This window comes from Streptopelia decaocto (genome assembly GCF_964273445.1).
Source record: "Streptopelia decaocto genome assembly, chromosome: 16".
Lineage (NCBI taxonomy): Eukaryota > Metazoa > Chordata > Aves > Columbiformes > Columbidae > Streptopelia > Streptopelia decaocto.
In genome coordinates this window covers 4,014,099-4,030,856 of record NC_138671.1, presented here as the reverse complement: position 1 = coordinate 4,030,856, position 16,758 = coordinate 4,014,099, and the positions used below count along the sequence as shown (strand labels likewise).

Genomic DNA, 16,758 nt, shown 5'->3' with positions numbered 1-16,758 from the left:
CCCAGCAACGAGTCCTGCCGGAGGCTGCGCAACTGTTCCAAATTAAACCATGGTACTCAACTGGGCTCACAGAGCTAAAAATTAAATCTTGATTATCTTCTCTATTTTTAGAAGCTGGAGAAGAATCAAAACGTGATTTTTTTTACATGCTGCAGTGGATGCTGTATTTGTCTGGGTGGAGACAGGGTTTGCCAGTGCGGTCACACATCTGGGCTGCGATAAGCAATTTGTAACTGAACAGGAAGAAAAAGTAGGCCAGCCTACAAGAGAGTATCGAGGAATTACTCCTGAGGGATTTGTGCTACACTGCCTCCAGCAGCTGAAATAACAGCATGAAATTGCGATTAAAAATTAAAAAGAGAGATGGGCTATTTGACCTTCTTTTAATCAGGGACACAGAGGCCCTGTCTAAAATAAGAATGCGGAGAAATGCGGCTTCTGTTGAGCGACTGCCTGCCAAGAAGAGGCTGCTGGAGTTCATCCTAAGTTGGGTGGCAGAGGCAGATCATTCCTTTCCATGGGATGCAGTCCTGGAGAGCCTGGACCGGTTTGGGAGCTGTGTGGACACTGGTGGGGCAGTGCCACCTGGTACATGGCAGTAGCACCTGGTCCCAGGATGGCCACCTGCGGGCAGCACTTATATGTAGAGTGAAATAGTCCGTACTCCAAGAGCTACCGTCTGAACAGATGGGAAATAGGAAAGAAACTGTCAACTGTTACATTTTCTAAGTTTCCAGAAGTCCAGGCAAGATTAATCAGGCCCCTGAGAGACCTTGTTAATTAGGAGTTTTGCTATTTGGCTCACCTTTTTGTCCAAACTGTTATCGTAATTACCCAGCTGACTGTAGTATCAGCTGGGGAACAGACTATGAGACAGAGAAGCCTATTTAGGTGGATGTGTACACTGGATCCCAGGCTTGTTTTGGTCCTCAGCGTTATGATAAGCTATTTGCAAGAATAATAACATAGCCATGGCAATGTTGATACAGAGTTGACGCAAATGCTGATGAGTGTTTTGGGCTGACAGTGTGAACCTGGCAGCCTAGTCGCAAACCACCATGGCAGGAAAGTGTTTGGAAAGGGCATGCGTGAAGTAGACACAATAAGGTAAAAAGAGCTATTCAAACAGGGGATTCCTTGGAGCTTCTCCCAGTCTGTGTAAATAGGACTGTGATAACAAACAATTTGGCTTTGCAAGAGTCTTTGGTTTGTTCTTGGTCATGGAGCCCAAGAACCTGCAAGGAGACGTCCCCAGGGTGAATCCTGGGCATTTCTTGCCTTTCTACATGAGTCTCTGGTCACTCGACATGTTGTTTGGAGCAAAGGGTTTCTCAGGATGTGTTTATACAGCACCATGTAGAGCCAAAGCAGGGTAATGACTGGAAGAGAGAAAGTTTGCAGGCTCTGCGTCCTTTGATAGATACATCCCAGATACATAAATATGGTGTAAATATATTGTAGAGCTTTATCCAGCCATTTTTATAGAATAGTGCAATACTTAGGTAAACTTTCTTGCCCACAGCAGAAATTCATTCATAACAACTCATTTAAAATGGGGGGAATTTTTCGACTTATACATACTGAATATGTTACTACCTTCTTCCAGGAGCAGAGAGGGCATGTTTAGCTTGTTTTGGTTATGGATAGAGCAATAGACAGAACCTGAATTATTTTTATATATTCTCCCCAAGAAGTTTCCTGTATTGGTAGCTGTTCTGCATTTATTAATGGCATGGGTACGTTGAAAAAATCACTGCTGCTTGTTGCTCCAATGAGTTTTTCATTACTGTGTCCTTGAAGGCTAATGTCATTCAGGAAGATTTGTTGGGGTAACTAGGGCATGTGTCTTCCATCAGGAGATGGACCATATGGTTACAATGCCCTAAGGCACATTCATGGAAAAGTCTGGCGCATGGAAGTTGGGAACCCGTCCAGAATGGGGAGGGGTGTTTAGGAACCACTAAGAACTGTTGATCAGGTTCTTAGATGGTGAAAATCAACCTAGGAGCATGAAAGACGTAAACCTATGTTCCTTCTGTGTTTTTGTTTTCCTGACTTAGAGCCAGGGCATTACTTGCTGTACTGCTGAGTGACGTGTCTTTCCTCTAGGTTGTATGTAGTCTCATTAGATCAAAAACCTATACAGAAAGAGGCGGTCTCTCTTGATTGTATTTCAGTAGTGCCTGTCATGTGGAGCTCTTCTTTTACGTCTTCCCTGGGGGGACAGAGCCGCTTCATTTTAGAAGGAAGAGATAGGAAAGGGAAGAAACCAGCACTATTAGGAGTGTATCAATATTTACTGTACCAGATGTTCATATTTAGTTTGACTTCTAGATACTTGCATTCTGTATAGTCTCGCCTTTACATGCAATGTCTTCTTTCTTATGAGGATTCTCCTGGGTCAGCTCCCAGGATCTCAGACTGTGTTAGGACGTCCTCCCTCATCTGCTCGCGGTTCATCTCTTGGCACAGCCCCCGGGGACCAGCTCGGGCAGGTCCGCTCAGGGAGGCCCAACATCCTCTACCCAGTTCCTGCCTTCCTGGAGGCTGGGGCTGCCTTCGCACTCCTGCCGCTTCCACAAGAGCCTGTGGGTAACAAGAACCACATGGACCACACGCGTTTCTATTTCCTGAGGTAATTCACCATCTGTAACTGCTTCTTATATGATGTGGGGTCCCAAAGCTTCCCCCCTGCTGACAACTCCTCGCTGTCTCACAGCACCTCTTTTCTCACGGCATCTAAACACTTCCATATTGAACATGATTAATGAGAAGGGAGAGGTAAGTGTCAAGGGCAGGGATCAGCGTTTAAGAGTAGTTCAGTATTTTAGTTTGACATGATTATGGAAATAGAATTTGAAAGGTAACTGGAGGTAGTTTACTCCCTGCTGAAATAGTAGAGAAAGCCACATTGCATTTAGCAGAAGGAGGGCCCTTCCATGACCTGTTCTTTACAGGACGTGGGGCACTACAGGCCCCTGTCTGAGCTCACCCTGCTGTCATGGGCTGTCTTCATTTTGCACGGATGTTTCCTGTGCTGCTAGTCTCAGTGCAGCTGCTGGGGGGAATCTTCTTTGCTGTCTTCATTTCCTTTTAATATTATACGTTCAGAAGTGTCTGTGCAGCACCAAAGCCATCGACAATACAGCTGATTTCTTCACTATTTAATTAGGCTGAAAGAGGGGGGATGAGCGATTGGAGATTTTACACTTGGGAAAGAAATTGATTTATGGAACAATCGGTCTGTTGGCTCTGGCAGGATTTTCTTTAAAAAAAATGCAGAAAGGGTATTCTTGTCACTTTTGGGTTGATCTAAATCAAGAAGCTTGTGCAAAATTCTTCTTCTCAGCCTGTGATTGCGGAGTTCTAACAATAGGGCAGAAATGGATCCTCTGTTACATTCTGAGCAGCACCTCGGGGAGCGAGGAAGGGAGCCCAGGTCTCAATGAGCCCAGACTTTGCAATGCCTTGTTGAAAGACCTTGTTTGGGCCGTACCTTTTAAATCACAGAAGATTGACTGTTCTTGCTATAGCAAGGAATTTATCTTCTTTTGCCAATGTAGAATTTCATGTGAGTTAAACATAAGCTCATTTGAAATGCAACTATGGGATGTACATACATGCTGCACTCCATCATTCTTTGTGTAAGTGTGAACATTGCCTAAAAGCTGTAGAAAATCAATGTGATGGTGTCTCAGAAGGGTCTCGATGGTGCTAGTATTCTCACAGCTTTGCCCACACTCATGAGTTGTATTGGACAGCTGTATTGCTCCTAAAGCTGAGAGTTTTCCCCACAGCCTTCTGAAAAAAACATTATGTGAATTGAAGAAGGTATCTTGCCTCCTACAACAGATTTGCACTGGTGTTCCCTGCTCCATGTCTGGGGCCCAGCGTCACCCAGGCTGGCGTCATCACACCCGGCTTTTGCCAGGCTGCCAACAGCCCATATGCAAGCGCTGGCCTCTGCCATCAGAGGCAAAATGTCTTGCAGATCCTCCTCACAGTTAAGCTGAACCAAAGGTGATGTTTTTCCTGCTATGTCGGCATTTGTTGAGGAGACTTCTCTGTGGTTATATTTATACTCTTACCCATGGAGAGACTGTAGCAGAAACAAAAGGCTGTTCCCTGTGACTCTGAGGCTGTTGCATCACTTTCTGCTCCACAGTTCCTGTGGGGAATGAGTTGCCTTCTCTTCCAGTTTCTGTAGCTAGAAAGGGACATGTTTCTGTGACCAGGATGGAGAGACTGCTACAAATACTTGTATAATAAACATTTGTCAGATACGAAAAATGAATTCTAGCTTCCCTGCCAACAAAAGGTATACTTGGAGGGACTCTAATGCTAAACACAGGACCAGGAGAGAAAACAGCTGAATTCGTTTTCCTGTTGCTACAAACATCCTGTGACTTTTGGGCAGAGCACCTGAACTGTGCCTTCCATCATACTGTGTTGTCCTCCCTATCAGTAAAATAAGGATAAAACTATTCGTTCTGGCTATTTGGATGGTAAGCTGGCTGGCAGAGTGTGTTCTCCTGACTGCATGTGCCAGCTGTGCTGAGCAGAACAGCCCCCTCCCCTTATCTGTGACCAGCTCCAGGAGCTGTGTATTTACACACTGTGCCCCACAGCCTGACAACAGCAGCCACTTCCCTCAGCAAACAGCTCCAAAAGGGCTTGACAGTTAAATAATGGCCTCTGCTGCCTGGCTTTTGAGAAATGAAGTGAAACTTAAATGGGAGTTCTGCAAAGTGTGATAGCCCTTCCACTCTGCTGGCATCATTCATGGTGGGCGTTCAAGCTTCCAGCCTAATGGGGGTTTGTGAGAAGGCATCAACACAGAAGAAGTGTCAACAGCACCACAGGTCAGACAAGGACATATTATTATGCACCTTTGAAAACACAGCCAGACTTCACATCTCAGCCCAGCATGCAGCAATCATTAGTCACCCCGCATAATCCTCTTGACCTATTTTTTTTTCCTTTCACAGTGGTCACATTTGAAAATACTGTCTAGAGCCAGTTGGGCTCACACAAAGTTATTAATTGGGAGCTGTCTAGCTGAGGGGTAACACAGAGGCAAAGTTCAATGCCTGGCTTGCAATGCTGAGTGTTCCCCAGGGAGGTGATGGTCAGGAGGCCCCGGAGGCCTTGTGTCACCAGTGTGCACAGGCACTTAATTCCTGTGGCTTCCAAAGGGGCTGGGCACCTGGTGGCTTTGGTTTGTGTGGAATTAAGGATCTGACAGGATCTGGCCAGGCAGAAGGGTTTGAATGTGAGAAGTGCTAATGGTGCGTACATACAGCAGGAGGGAAACTTCGTTGGAACAGTGGATGAGGCAGGAGAGGCTGCCTGCACATCACCACATGTCCCAGGGAGCTGGGAGAGCCTGCCCTTTGTTTTCAAAGGGGTTCCACCTTGGTTGCTTCCCTCTAAAGCTGGTGCAAAAGATGTGTGAAGCAGCACAGTTCACAGGCTCTGTGCACTGACTGTCACTCACCATCATCTTGCAATCACTGCTCTCAGTTATCCTGGAGGTGACCCTACACAGGTGGTGGAAATGATCTGCAAACTTGGTACAGAGGCTTATTTCTTCTGAGAGGTTTATTCTGCATACCGTACATCTGTTAAATTCCTGGAGGTGGTGGCCACAGATATGTAGATGAAGGAATTAGCATAAAAACTATCTACAATACTTATTCCATTATACTATAAAAGTGCTTCATAGGCTCTAATGAATTCACCTCACAGCTCCTCTGGGAGCTGGGAAATTGTTATTCAACCCAAGTTTGAAGAAGATAACTTGAGCTGTTCAGTGATAAGGCCCAGGTAGGTGGCAGAGTCCGACTGGTTTCCAGAAGAGCCCGGTGACTGCATCCCACTGTGGGCACGGGACACGTCCGCCGAGTGGGAACCTGCACCTATGTCTCAGCTGGTGCTCTGTCTGCTGGCGCAGCTTTTATTTCTGAGCATATATTTATACAACATTCAGCAGTACTTTTGTGCGCGTAGGTAGAATTCGATACCAGATTCCACAGACTAATACTTTCCCAGAATGCTTTTCCTGGTTCATCTGTCTGCAGAGCCCACTCAAATGGAAGGCGGAGAGCAAAGCAGGGCTGCCCTGCCACAGCAGGGGAAAGATCAAAGCTCTGGCTGCGATGGTGCTGAAGGCATATGCCTTTCTTGCTGACCTGTGCTAGTTGATGAAGGTGCTAGCCTAGCAAGATTAGTACGTGTCAAATCTACTTTATAAAAACAGTCAAGGGCAGCTTTATAAGTTTGCTGCACCCTTGTAAAACAGGTGTGTTCTAATTGGGTCAGGCTGTATTCTGATAGGAGGAGGTAGTGTTGGAAATCTTGCCTCTCCCTATCGTGTCAGCCTTCCTGCCCTTCTCCTGGTGTCTCAAGGGCCAGAGGTACATGTGCTGTTACCCTCCAGTCGCTGCAGGCATCTGTAATGATTTGCAAGGTTTGATTCGGAGCTGATGGTCATGAAGTGTGGTGCCTATGCTGCCATACATGGGTGGCCGGAAATCTCTTCTCTCCCACTGTCAGGTTGCGTGCTTGTGGTCAGGAGTGGTGCGCTCAGTGTATTTGAGGGATGATGCAGGTAGGATCTCATACTTGGTTCTTGCTCTTTGTGAAGATGTTTCCGTGTCTGTTTTTGACCTGCTGTGAGAGGACTGGGCTGTGTCAGTCTGTTCTGCATATTTCTAGCTTCATTAAATCCCTGGGCACTGAGCACTACTGTCTGTGCTCTTTTGCTGTTAATTTCCGTAGGGATTTAGGGCAGAAATGTTTTATGCTGCCGTCATCATCTTGTAAGGAGCAAAGAAGAAATGCAGTGTATTCCCTAGATGCTAGGATAATCGTAGCTTGACAGCATACTAATTAATCATCTTGTAATCAGGTAATTATTTCCCATGTAGCTGTCTAATTACCATTTAGTAGCCTAGATTTTAGCCTGCAAATAGCTAATAGTTTCAAGTGAGGGTTTCGAGCAGAGGATTGCATTGGGCCATGACTCCTGGTGGAACTCCTCTGTCTTCCTTGAATTACTCCTGGGATTAATTTGGTCCGCCAGTTCTTTTAGTCTACTGAACTACACAGCAGCCCTAATTATTGCCATATTGGCAACAAGAAAGGAGTACGACCAGTTCCATTGCTCATTTAATAGACTTAGCTTCTCTACTATAGCTGTTAATGTGCTCAGAAGTACATCCATATGTTGGATCCCTATGAGCTCTTACTAACCTAGCAGATTATAAACTAGCGAGCTTGAGCCATACTTTTGGGATCAATATATTATACAAGAGGCTCTTAAAAAGCAAGGTTATATATTAGAGCATGTTGAATCTCTCCATGGCAGAGGAGAGATTTACAAGCCAAGGAAGACCACAAAGATAAAAATTACAAACTACTTTCAAAGCTTCCTTAATATTTGTACCTTGAGTGTGTTTTCACCTCTACTTCCAGCTGGTTTGCTTATGCTTTAGGTCAGTTTCCCAATGTTTGTGATGTGTGTGTACATGAGTCGCACTTCCATCCGTCAAAAACTTAGACTCATTCAAAAATTTTAATCACATTTAGAAGACAGGCGAGAACCTCAACAATATGAAGCTCATATTTCATAAAAATAGGCTTTTGTATGGGTAATAGTTAAAAGTAAGACAGGCCTTCATTCATGTGACTTTACCAGTGCAAAAGTGATTTAATCCATTGACACTGTTCCCGTAGATGAAAGAAATCAATGTAGGCTGATGCAGCCACTTTCCTGCTTGTGCAGCTGCCTCTTGGGCTGGTAACATTCTTTAGGTACATGTATTCTGGATCTGTATCAAAGCTATAAAACTAATCCTTAAGATATCAGAGTCCAGCTCCAATGGCATACGTACACCTACCACGATGTGGCCGTGGACACACCGATGAGTTAATATCTCCCATTTTTTTAAAGCCGTGTGACCCTAACAAGAGATAACTTCATGTCTTGGTCTCAGATTTACCCCACACAAATTGTGGCAATTTTCTCATGCTTTTTAGTGCTCAGTTGTACCCAGCTGCCTCTGTCTGTATTTGCTGCATGTTTACACCTCCAGCTTTGCATCTCTATTCTTGTGTCCAGACCACCAGACCTTTGCCCAGCCCGGCCTCAGGATGGCCTTGCAAACACCCTGAGGAACTGCAGTGTGTGTGATTTTCCTTGGCTTGTTTTCTTTCCATTATCTACCTTCATGGTGATAAAGACTGCTGTTGTTGACCTCAGAAATCCTCGGACGGGCTCTGCTGTGTGAGGGACACAAAAGCAGGGACAATGTGCAAGCTCTGCTCTCAATAGCTGGCCCCATGGAGCTTCTCCCTAGGGAAACCAAGGGGAGGGAAATGGAGACCACATAAATAGCGGGGACTCTCCAAAAACATGTGCTGAAAGAAAAGCAGCTAAAAATAGTCTCTAAGGCTAAATCTGAATCATCTGGAGAGTCACTAGTAAAAGTTTCTGCAAGAAAATCCTGAAAGGAGGAAACCGTGTTTTCAGAAGCAATCATGCAAGCTGGAAGCAAATAAAGTATTCCCATGAAAAACTGGCTCCTCCGCCATGTGCTGTGGGGAGACTTCGGATCTTTGTCCGGGTCTGTCCTCTCCAGTTATGCTGGGGCTCAATCTCATTCTTACTGATGCAGTTTTTTGTTAAGTCTCTCTCAGGATGGTATTTTTTCCAGATTTTGATCTTGTTTCAAGAACTGGAGCTCCAGCAAGCGGAATCAGGCTTTGTGAGTCCACATAATTTCTCTCTTCTTCCATGGTTAGGCAGTTCCAAGGAATACGGCAAGATGGTAAAACTCTTTAAAAAAAAAAACAGTATTTTTCCTTTGCGCCCCTTCTCCCAGTGCAAACGCTTATCCCCTCCTGTCTTCCCTCTGCCATTCATTCTTTTTTTACCAGCTATAATCTGCTGCCGTGGGTTACCAGAGCTGTTTCCAATGCAACATGTTTAATCCCAAATTGAAAAGTCTTTGTGAGCTGAGGCCTCAGTGTCATGTGGTGAATATCTTAAATGCAGAAAGGGATCAAGGTGGCTTCTTAGTTACCAGTAGTTAACACAATCTATTGTGGTTTATTTAATTGCCATTTATACATGTCTTTGTATCTCCTACTAGGAAGAAGTGCAATCTAGAAATACGATCGCTTATAAATAGCTGTAGTTTTGCTGTGGCACCAGGAGAAACTTCAGCTATAGTGCAGCTTTAGTGCGTTCTGACAGGCATTGAGGAGGCAGATTGAAGCCTTTCTGCCATACAATGCTGGGCTACAAAAGCAGCATTACGGCGAGCGGCCCTTGCTAGGCGGGAGTAGCTGATCGCAGATGCATCCCGTAGTGGGGCAGCGGTGGTTCCAGAGCAGCACACGTCACGCACAGACCCTGAGAAGGACCAGGAGCGGGTACCGACCCGGCACGTGGCTGTGGGGGGACGCTGGGAGCTCCAGACGCTGCTGCCCCGGTCCCTGGGCTGTGCCGCCAGCTTGGCGCGATTTTTCTCTGGGTATCTTGTAACTTCTCTTTCTCATGCTGGCCTTTCTAGCTGAGACTGGACAGGGTGCCAAGTCCAGTGGTAAAGCTGTTTTCTGTTGAAGTTGAAATGTCCAATTCTGACAATTTTTTGGCTGAGTAGAAAGGAAATTAAGTCTAAATTTCAGAGCATCTCATTTTGATATCTTTCAGCGTGGAGAGTTTCGTTTTGACTGGATTTTTAACAGATTTGTTTAATTGCATAAACATTTAAGAAACTGATTGACCCCAGTTTAAAAAAAAATCTTTCAGTGAGAGTTTTCACATTTTCTTTCAATTCTTTTCAAGAGTATCTGAATATCACAGAATCATTTCTGTTGGACAAGACCCTCAGGATCATTGAGTCCAACCATAACCTGACCAACTGTAGCACTAAACTGTGTCCTAAGAACCTCTTTTACATAGTTCCTACTTTGAGCCTGAGGCTGGTGAAAGACAGGGCAGCTATCCAGTAAAGCAATCTAGGAATAGAACAGGAACCATATTTCATCAGAAATTGTTCTTTTCCATTCAGAAGAAGAATGGCTAATGCGTGGTGCTTTTCTGCTAGCTGTTAACAATGCATTTAGCTTTTCCTGATGTGTTTAGAAAAATGCGACAAGAGCCCCACAACATCTTCTAACAAAGAAACGTATCACTCGGTGTTTTTACAGCAAACTGAGGCTTTTCTGGGTTACACATGTCAAAGCTAAGTAGTGGGTGTAACTTCCATTACCCGCTAGAGAGGAAACAGAAGGAAACAGTCTGATAAAATCGTAGTGTTTTATTAGGCAAATTTTCCCATGTAAGGGTAAAAAATTGCTGCCTGCTGAATTTTTTCCAGACTTCAGGCCTGCTGTTTAAAAAGCTCGAAGCGTGAACAGATAAGGAGTTAATTTACCTTCTCAGATTTAGACCTTCTGAAACATTCATGAAAATGGTGAGTGGGAGAGATACATTTTTAATCATGCTTGGCTTATTTAATTGTAATCTTCGCCAGTCTTCGCTGTGGAGCGGAGAGCCCTTTCCCCCCAGTTCGCACATCCGAGCTCTGGGGAGAACTGGCTTCATCCTCGGCTGCTCCAGCGTGATGTGCCTCAGCATCTGCCTGTAAAGAACTGAACTGTCTCAGGTGTCTCGCTCCCTGAGGTGTCCGTAACTAGTGTTATTAACAGATGATCATCTTATTTGCACAACTATTACTGCTTAATCTCTTTTGGGCTGAATGATGAAACTGGTTGAAGGTTGCACACCCCAGAGCTCAATGCAAATGCATTGCCAGGAGCAGGCAGAGAAGCAGTTTATTTTTTTCCTTCCAAAATGTATCTCTGGGAGTATAAATAAGTGTGAAAACCCATATGCAAAACCAGAGTTATCTTCCCCTGATACTTCTTTGCCATTATTGCATTTTGCTTCCAACCCTCCTTTACAACACTTACTTGAAATCAGGAACGGAGGCCCTACTGGGAAGATATATTTAACTGGTTTACTTTAGCTATTTCTTGCTCAGTGCAGCTTCATACATAGTGTAATTTGGGCTGTGAGATCTTTGGGATAGACCTTGTGAATTTGTACCATCATTTGGCATCACGAGACCTGACTCCAGGATCTGCTGCTGTAATGCAAAGGCTTATTCGCATGTGTTAATGCAGCAGCTGATTTTATGAATCCCGTATGTTTTCAGAGGTCAAGAATCTTGCAACTGCAGGTCATAAAATTTTGGCATAGCAGATTCTTTTAGTTGTTCAGAAATGGTTGATTCCACTGCGGACTTCAGCATCAAACCTGAACACAGACTTCTATCCTGCTGTTGTATCTATGATCTCTGAGCAGCTCAAAGCAGGGTGGTGAGACAGAAAATTTGTTTCAAAACTAAGACTAGCATAGAGAGCTTGTTGCAATTCCAGATAGGAAGTGTTTCGCTAATAAGCAATATTTCAAACTGCTGAAACACTGCATAGAAGTTTAGCTTTACCTGAATCAAAGAAAATGATGCTGTTCCCAGCTCTGTGGTGGTCGTGGCAGTGCTGGAAGCTCCTGTTGCAAGGAGCATTTGATTAGGAATGCCTTAGCCAGGGCGAGATCTGGAGGCTTGGGAGGCTGCCCCGGGTGTCTTGGCAACGATACGCAGTTGAGAGCCCCCGTAGGCACAGACACAGAGCGTGTCCCGGCTCTGGCTTCACATCCCACTTGTGCAAAGGCGAGAAAGAAAACTGCGCTGCTAGAAGATGGGCTTGGAGACCCTGCAGTTTCTCATAGAGACTTCCACAGCCATTCTCGGTAAGTATAACTTTAAATTAAGGAATGATCAATTGCCTTCCTCCAGCAGTCATCTTTTGTTAAGTGTGTTGTAGATCAGGGATGTAAATCAGGCTAAAAGCTACAGTTGAAATATACCGAAGTCTGCTTTTGATTAGTGTGAAACTGCTCTAGCTAGCCATGAACCGAATGGTACAAGATTGAAGGAGATGGGTCTTAGGAAACCTTACAGATTGGGAAAGCAGAGCCTGACTCTTTCCCTTTTGTCAGCTTTTTCTTTTCAGCAATGAGCCAGTTGCATTGTGTATGCGGTGCTACCTCCAGCAAAGCCGTGTGTGTGAGAGGGAGCGGGACAGCCCCGAGCCCCACGTGCCTCCTGCGGGCGCTGCAGCAGGCAGGCAGCGAGCCGGTGCTGCTCCTCCTGCACCAAGGACAGAAATCGTGATAAAGCAGTATTGTTTTGAAGATGAGAACTTCAGCTGGGCTAGGCTGTGTTTCCCAAGATGTCTGTTTTCTTATCCAGAGCTAGAATATGCAGTGAGCGCTTGTTGCGCTGAACTTTTCCACTTTCTGAAGTGTTCATGTTTGCTTTCAATGGAGTAAAAAGTGATTGTGGAAATACAGGCCCTGCAGAGGTATCGCAAACCAAGGAGGGGGCACGGCTGTGGTTGCATGACTGGTTTAGGGTCGGAGTGTCAGAATTCATCTCTAGCCCATGTCACAGCTTTCCAGTACAACCTCAGGGAAAGAGCTATTTCCCTGTGCTCAGCAGCTGCTGCTGGTAAAGAGGGGCCCCCCAACAACCTTCTCTTCCTGGCATGTGTCATGCCTGTGTGTGTTGGACGTGGGCTGGGTGGGCATGATGGGCTGGTTCGGTGCTCATAGCAACCTGTTGCTGTGCCTTTGATGCAAACGGTAAGCTCTGCAGGTGTGTGCGCACTGCAGGTGTGTGCACTGCAGGTACGTCACCACTCAGATGTGTGCGCACTGCAGATGTGTGCACACTGCAGGTGTGTCAGCACTGCAGATGTGTGCGCACTGCAGGTGTGTGCACACTGCAGATGTGTGCACACTGCAGGTATGTCAGCACTGCAGGTGTGTGCACACTGCAGGTGTGGCTGCACTCCTGGTTTGAACGTCTCAGGGCAAGGACATGCACAGATGATGATGAAGATTCATATTTGTATCATGTACGTGTTAGTGTAGAGCTGAGGGACTTGCGGGCACAGCTGAGGGCTGGGCTGGCCATGGTCCTCTAAGGACAGGCCAGGGCAGCGCTGTGGCTCCCTCACCTGCAGTTCTTCCTCAGCTCAGTCGCCTAAAACTCCATCCTGAGGAAAGCAGCTTGCAGCGATGCTGAGAGCCCGTGTGGCTTCTGTGCAGGGCAATGACTCATGCAGCTGCCTGCGAGATGAGTGTATTTGCTTGTCATTCAGCGAGGGGCCGGGACCGCTCCGTGCCACCCATGCTGATATGGCAGCTCTTCTCGGCAGCTCCTTTTGTGGGGCTGAAGGAGATTAGTCACAGAGTACAGTGAGTGAAGAATTCAGAGCCGCTCCTCAGGGAATAGTGAACGAGGCAGTGGGAGGAATAGAAGTCAGGACTCAATTTATCGATGCTCTTTGATCGGACAATCATACAAATGCTTTTTGTGGGGAGGACTGTGAGTTTAAAGAAACTCAGTTCAAAGGCTTCACACGTGTGGTAACAGCCGATGGTCGGGCCAGATCCTTGTAGCTTCGGTTCCTTGTTTGAATGAATGTGTAGTTCAAGTAGGGGCTGTTGTACTTGAATGGCGGCCAGATGAGACGGCTGCATTTCATCAGCCCCGCTGCTGCCCGAGCTGCTCTCCGCAGGGTGTCCGCGGGCAGCCAGCTGTGGCTCCAGCCATGGCCTCTCTGGCTGAGAAGTGACCAGGAGTTGGCTGGCCCGGCTCTTCTCCACTTCCAGTATCATTTGGGAGATTTCAGACCAGAATCTTGCCATTTAAATCAGCAGAGCTCACTGAAGTCAGCGTGGGGACGGTGCATCCTGGCAAAGGGTCTGATGTGTCATTGTTTAAGAAGGAATATAAGAGCTGTGACAAGAGGTATGTCCCTTTGCTCCCTTGTGCAGAGGGTGGTTCAGATGGCGTTTGGGAAGCTCCTTGTGTGTAGTGTGTTATTGATTAGGTGGTTTGGGCTTTCCAGGGCCTCCTGCCTTGGAGACACAGTGTGTCTGTGCACTCCATGGCAGTATCCACATGGGTATTCCTGATTACTCCCTTGCAGCTGCTTGTGATGGCCTCAGGAATGTAGAATTGCTTGGTTTTGAGTTGCTGGTCCTGTTCCCACAGAGGCCTTTGGAGAACAGCTACGTGTCGCCCCAGTAACCCATGCACACGAACCGTGTTCCTCCTGGTTCAAAGGTGCCAGTTGCCTCTGAACTGCGCTTGTGTCGTGACTGATGGGGAATCATTCTGGGAAAGATGCAAAAGAGATCACAGCCGTATCACATCTTGGCCCAATTCACTGTCATACTTATTTCCTCCCAGGCTGCTTAGGGACTCCTAACCCATTTTTTCCCCTTAGAGAAAAATATATTTTAGTAATAGAAACCAATGTGGATATTACTTGTTCATTCCAGAGCCCCATAAAATGTGATGTTTCCTGTCCATTTCCCTCATTGATCTCGGTGTATAAAACATGCTCCACAAGCACAGAGCAAGTCCCCTTTGATCTGCACCTCCCTCGTCCCTCACAGAACGTGCTCATGCGTGTCGAATAAAGCATCAGCCTTGGTCGGCTCTAGTTTGGACTGATCTGCTGAGTATTTAGGCCTCTCCGTCTCTCCCTGCTTTATCTTCCTCCTCCTTTCTTTCTGTTCCTTCCTCTATTCTCCAGTAACAGTGCCACCTAATTAGGTCATGGATTGTTTCAAACTCAAAACCTTTCAGGAGGTTTTCCAGTAGCTGATGGTTTTGTTACTCAAAGCCATTTGTTCTGCTTGCCCAGCTTTCCTGCTTTGTGCCTCTCTTAACTACTCCTAACACTGAAATATTTCTTATTCACGTGGCTGCAGCAGTAAAAGACATGTTAGCTCCACAACAAGCTGCTACTGACTCCTCAGGGAGCTCCCAAAGCAACATTTTACTCTGAGATAAATCTGCTTTTCTGCATCCCCTACTGTTTTATTAATAGGGATATTTCCATGAGAAGAAGATTCTCACATGAAGCCTTCTGCAGTTTCAGCTGCTGCTCCTCCCCAGGGCCCGAGCACCATCTCTTGCCTGCACAAGCCGTCAGGAGCTACATCTGGGTAACGACACACACATTGGTGCTTTCAGGGTGAGAGCAGGAAGCAAAGGGGTCAGCAGCACGTGTCGAGACCTGCGAATGTGGACTTTAGATCATATGAAACAGACCTAATTAAGGTCTGGTTGGCTCCAAATTTTACTGTATCTGGATGAAAAGGTCCCCGTTAAGCTTGGTGGAAGGAGGGTATCACAGGTTCCCAACCCCATCTCCCAGCCTTGGGGAGACATTCGGTCTGCTTGGAGCAGCCATCGCTCGCATGGTTTGCACCGTCCCCAGCAACAGCACCTAACAGGGAAAACAGTTCAAACCAATAGAGATGTTCATGACGCACAGCTGGGACTCGACATGAGTGAGGGTAACAGAATGAGGATTCTGAGGGTAATGCAAAATGTGTCTTTAATGAAAGGAAGGTTTGCTGCTGGTGTCAGTAGATTTTAGAACAGGCTTGGACAGAAGTGCTGGTGCTCACTGGTTCATTGTGAGCTGCCTGTATCTGGTGGCCAGCTTGCTTTAGCATATCTCCATGTCAAAAAATCATCGCTTTCCCAGGAGCAGCAGATGAAAAATTGGTTTCAGCTGAGAAGCTCCATGATGTACTTTATTCAGGCCTTGGGGAGACTTTCAGTTTTGATGTTAACTATGATTTAATGATAAAATGCTAATATCACTTGGGAAGGAAAGACAATTGGTCCAGTATGCCACCCTCACAAATAACTGCTGTGCTGTGAGCTCAGGAGCCAGAGCGCTGCTGTCGCTCCAAATCGCTGCCCACGGCTTAGTCATTTGTCTGAGCACCAGTGAACAAAAACACAGATGTAGAAGGAAACACAGCAGAAAATTAATCATGTGAAACACACTGTCCCCATAGCTGCCCTCTGCTCAGGGAGGAGGGAGACCAAATGTGTGAGGAAAATATTTCCTGGATGAAGATAATTTTAGGCCTGTGCAGCATCCATCCTAGCAAGGTACTTCATCAGAGCCCTGGGGGTGGCATTGCAAGAATGGGGAAATGAGCACACAGGTCCTAAATTTGACATGTTTTTCTTGTCTGAGCTTGGAGACGTCACTTGGCAGTAGTTTTGGGGCTGCAGACTACCTGGGCTGTATTCCTGCTGCTTAGCAAAGCCTTTAAGTGTTCTTTGAGCTTTTGTCACACAAATATGGAACAGAAGCAATTAAAGGGTGGGAAGTAGGTGTCTGAACAGCTTTAAAAGCCACAGCCTCTGCATGTCAGATTTCTCTGCAGTGAGATGGCAGTAGCCACTCTTTCTTCTCATGCAAGTTTTATGAAATTACACTTACAGTATCCAAGCCATGTTGCCCTGAAACATCCTCCCTTGTTCTCCTACCTTTGCCCTGCAGCTCCAGACGGCACCTCCAAAGGGCCAGTTACTGAGCAAAGCTCCTCCTGGGGCAATTCCGGGAGATCAGTGCAGCTGTTTGTCCACAAAGCAGCAACACTGCAGATGAGCAGCACAGAGCTCCCTGTGCAACAACCCCCGGGTCCCCCAGGTCCTTTCTGGTGCTCTCCATCTTAAAATGAGCGAGCTCCTATTGGAATAAACTTATGATATTTAAAAACTATTGCAACAATCCTGGAAGAAACCACAGGCTGCAGACGTGAAATCCTGACTGCTTCCAGTTAAATACAAACAATAG

General features: G+C 46.2%; 1 protein-coding gene across 5 annotated transcripts in view; it reads left to right on the top strand.

Moving 5' to 3' along the window:
- The window catches only part of RAB11FIP4 (RAB11 family interacting protein 4), a 93,904-nt gene that overhangs the window by 37,990 nt on the left and 39,156 nt on the right, over positions 1-16,758 (top strand). Inside the window, exon 1 of one of the 5 annotated variants that reach the window (XM_082067335.1) lies at positions 10,441-10,484. The exons of the other annotated variants lie outside the window; for them this stretch is intronic. Within the exon in view, the coding sequence (XP_081923461.1) occupies positions 10,476-10,484 (9 nt within the window). The 5' untranslated portion in view covers positions 10,441-10,475. Of the gene's footprint in view, positions 1-10,440; positions 10,485-16,758 lie in introns of those variants that run through there. 5 annotated transcript variants of the gene reach the window in all.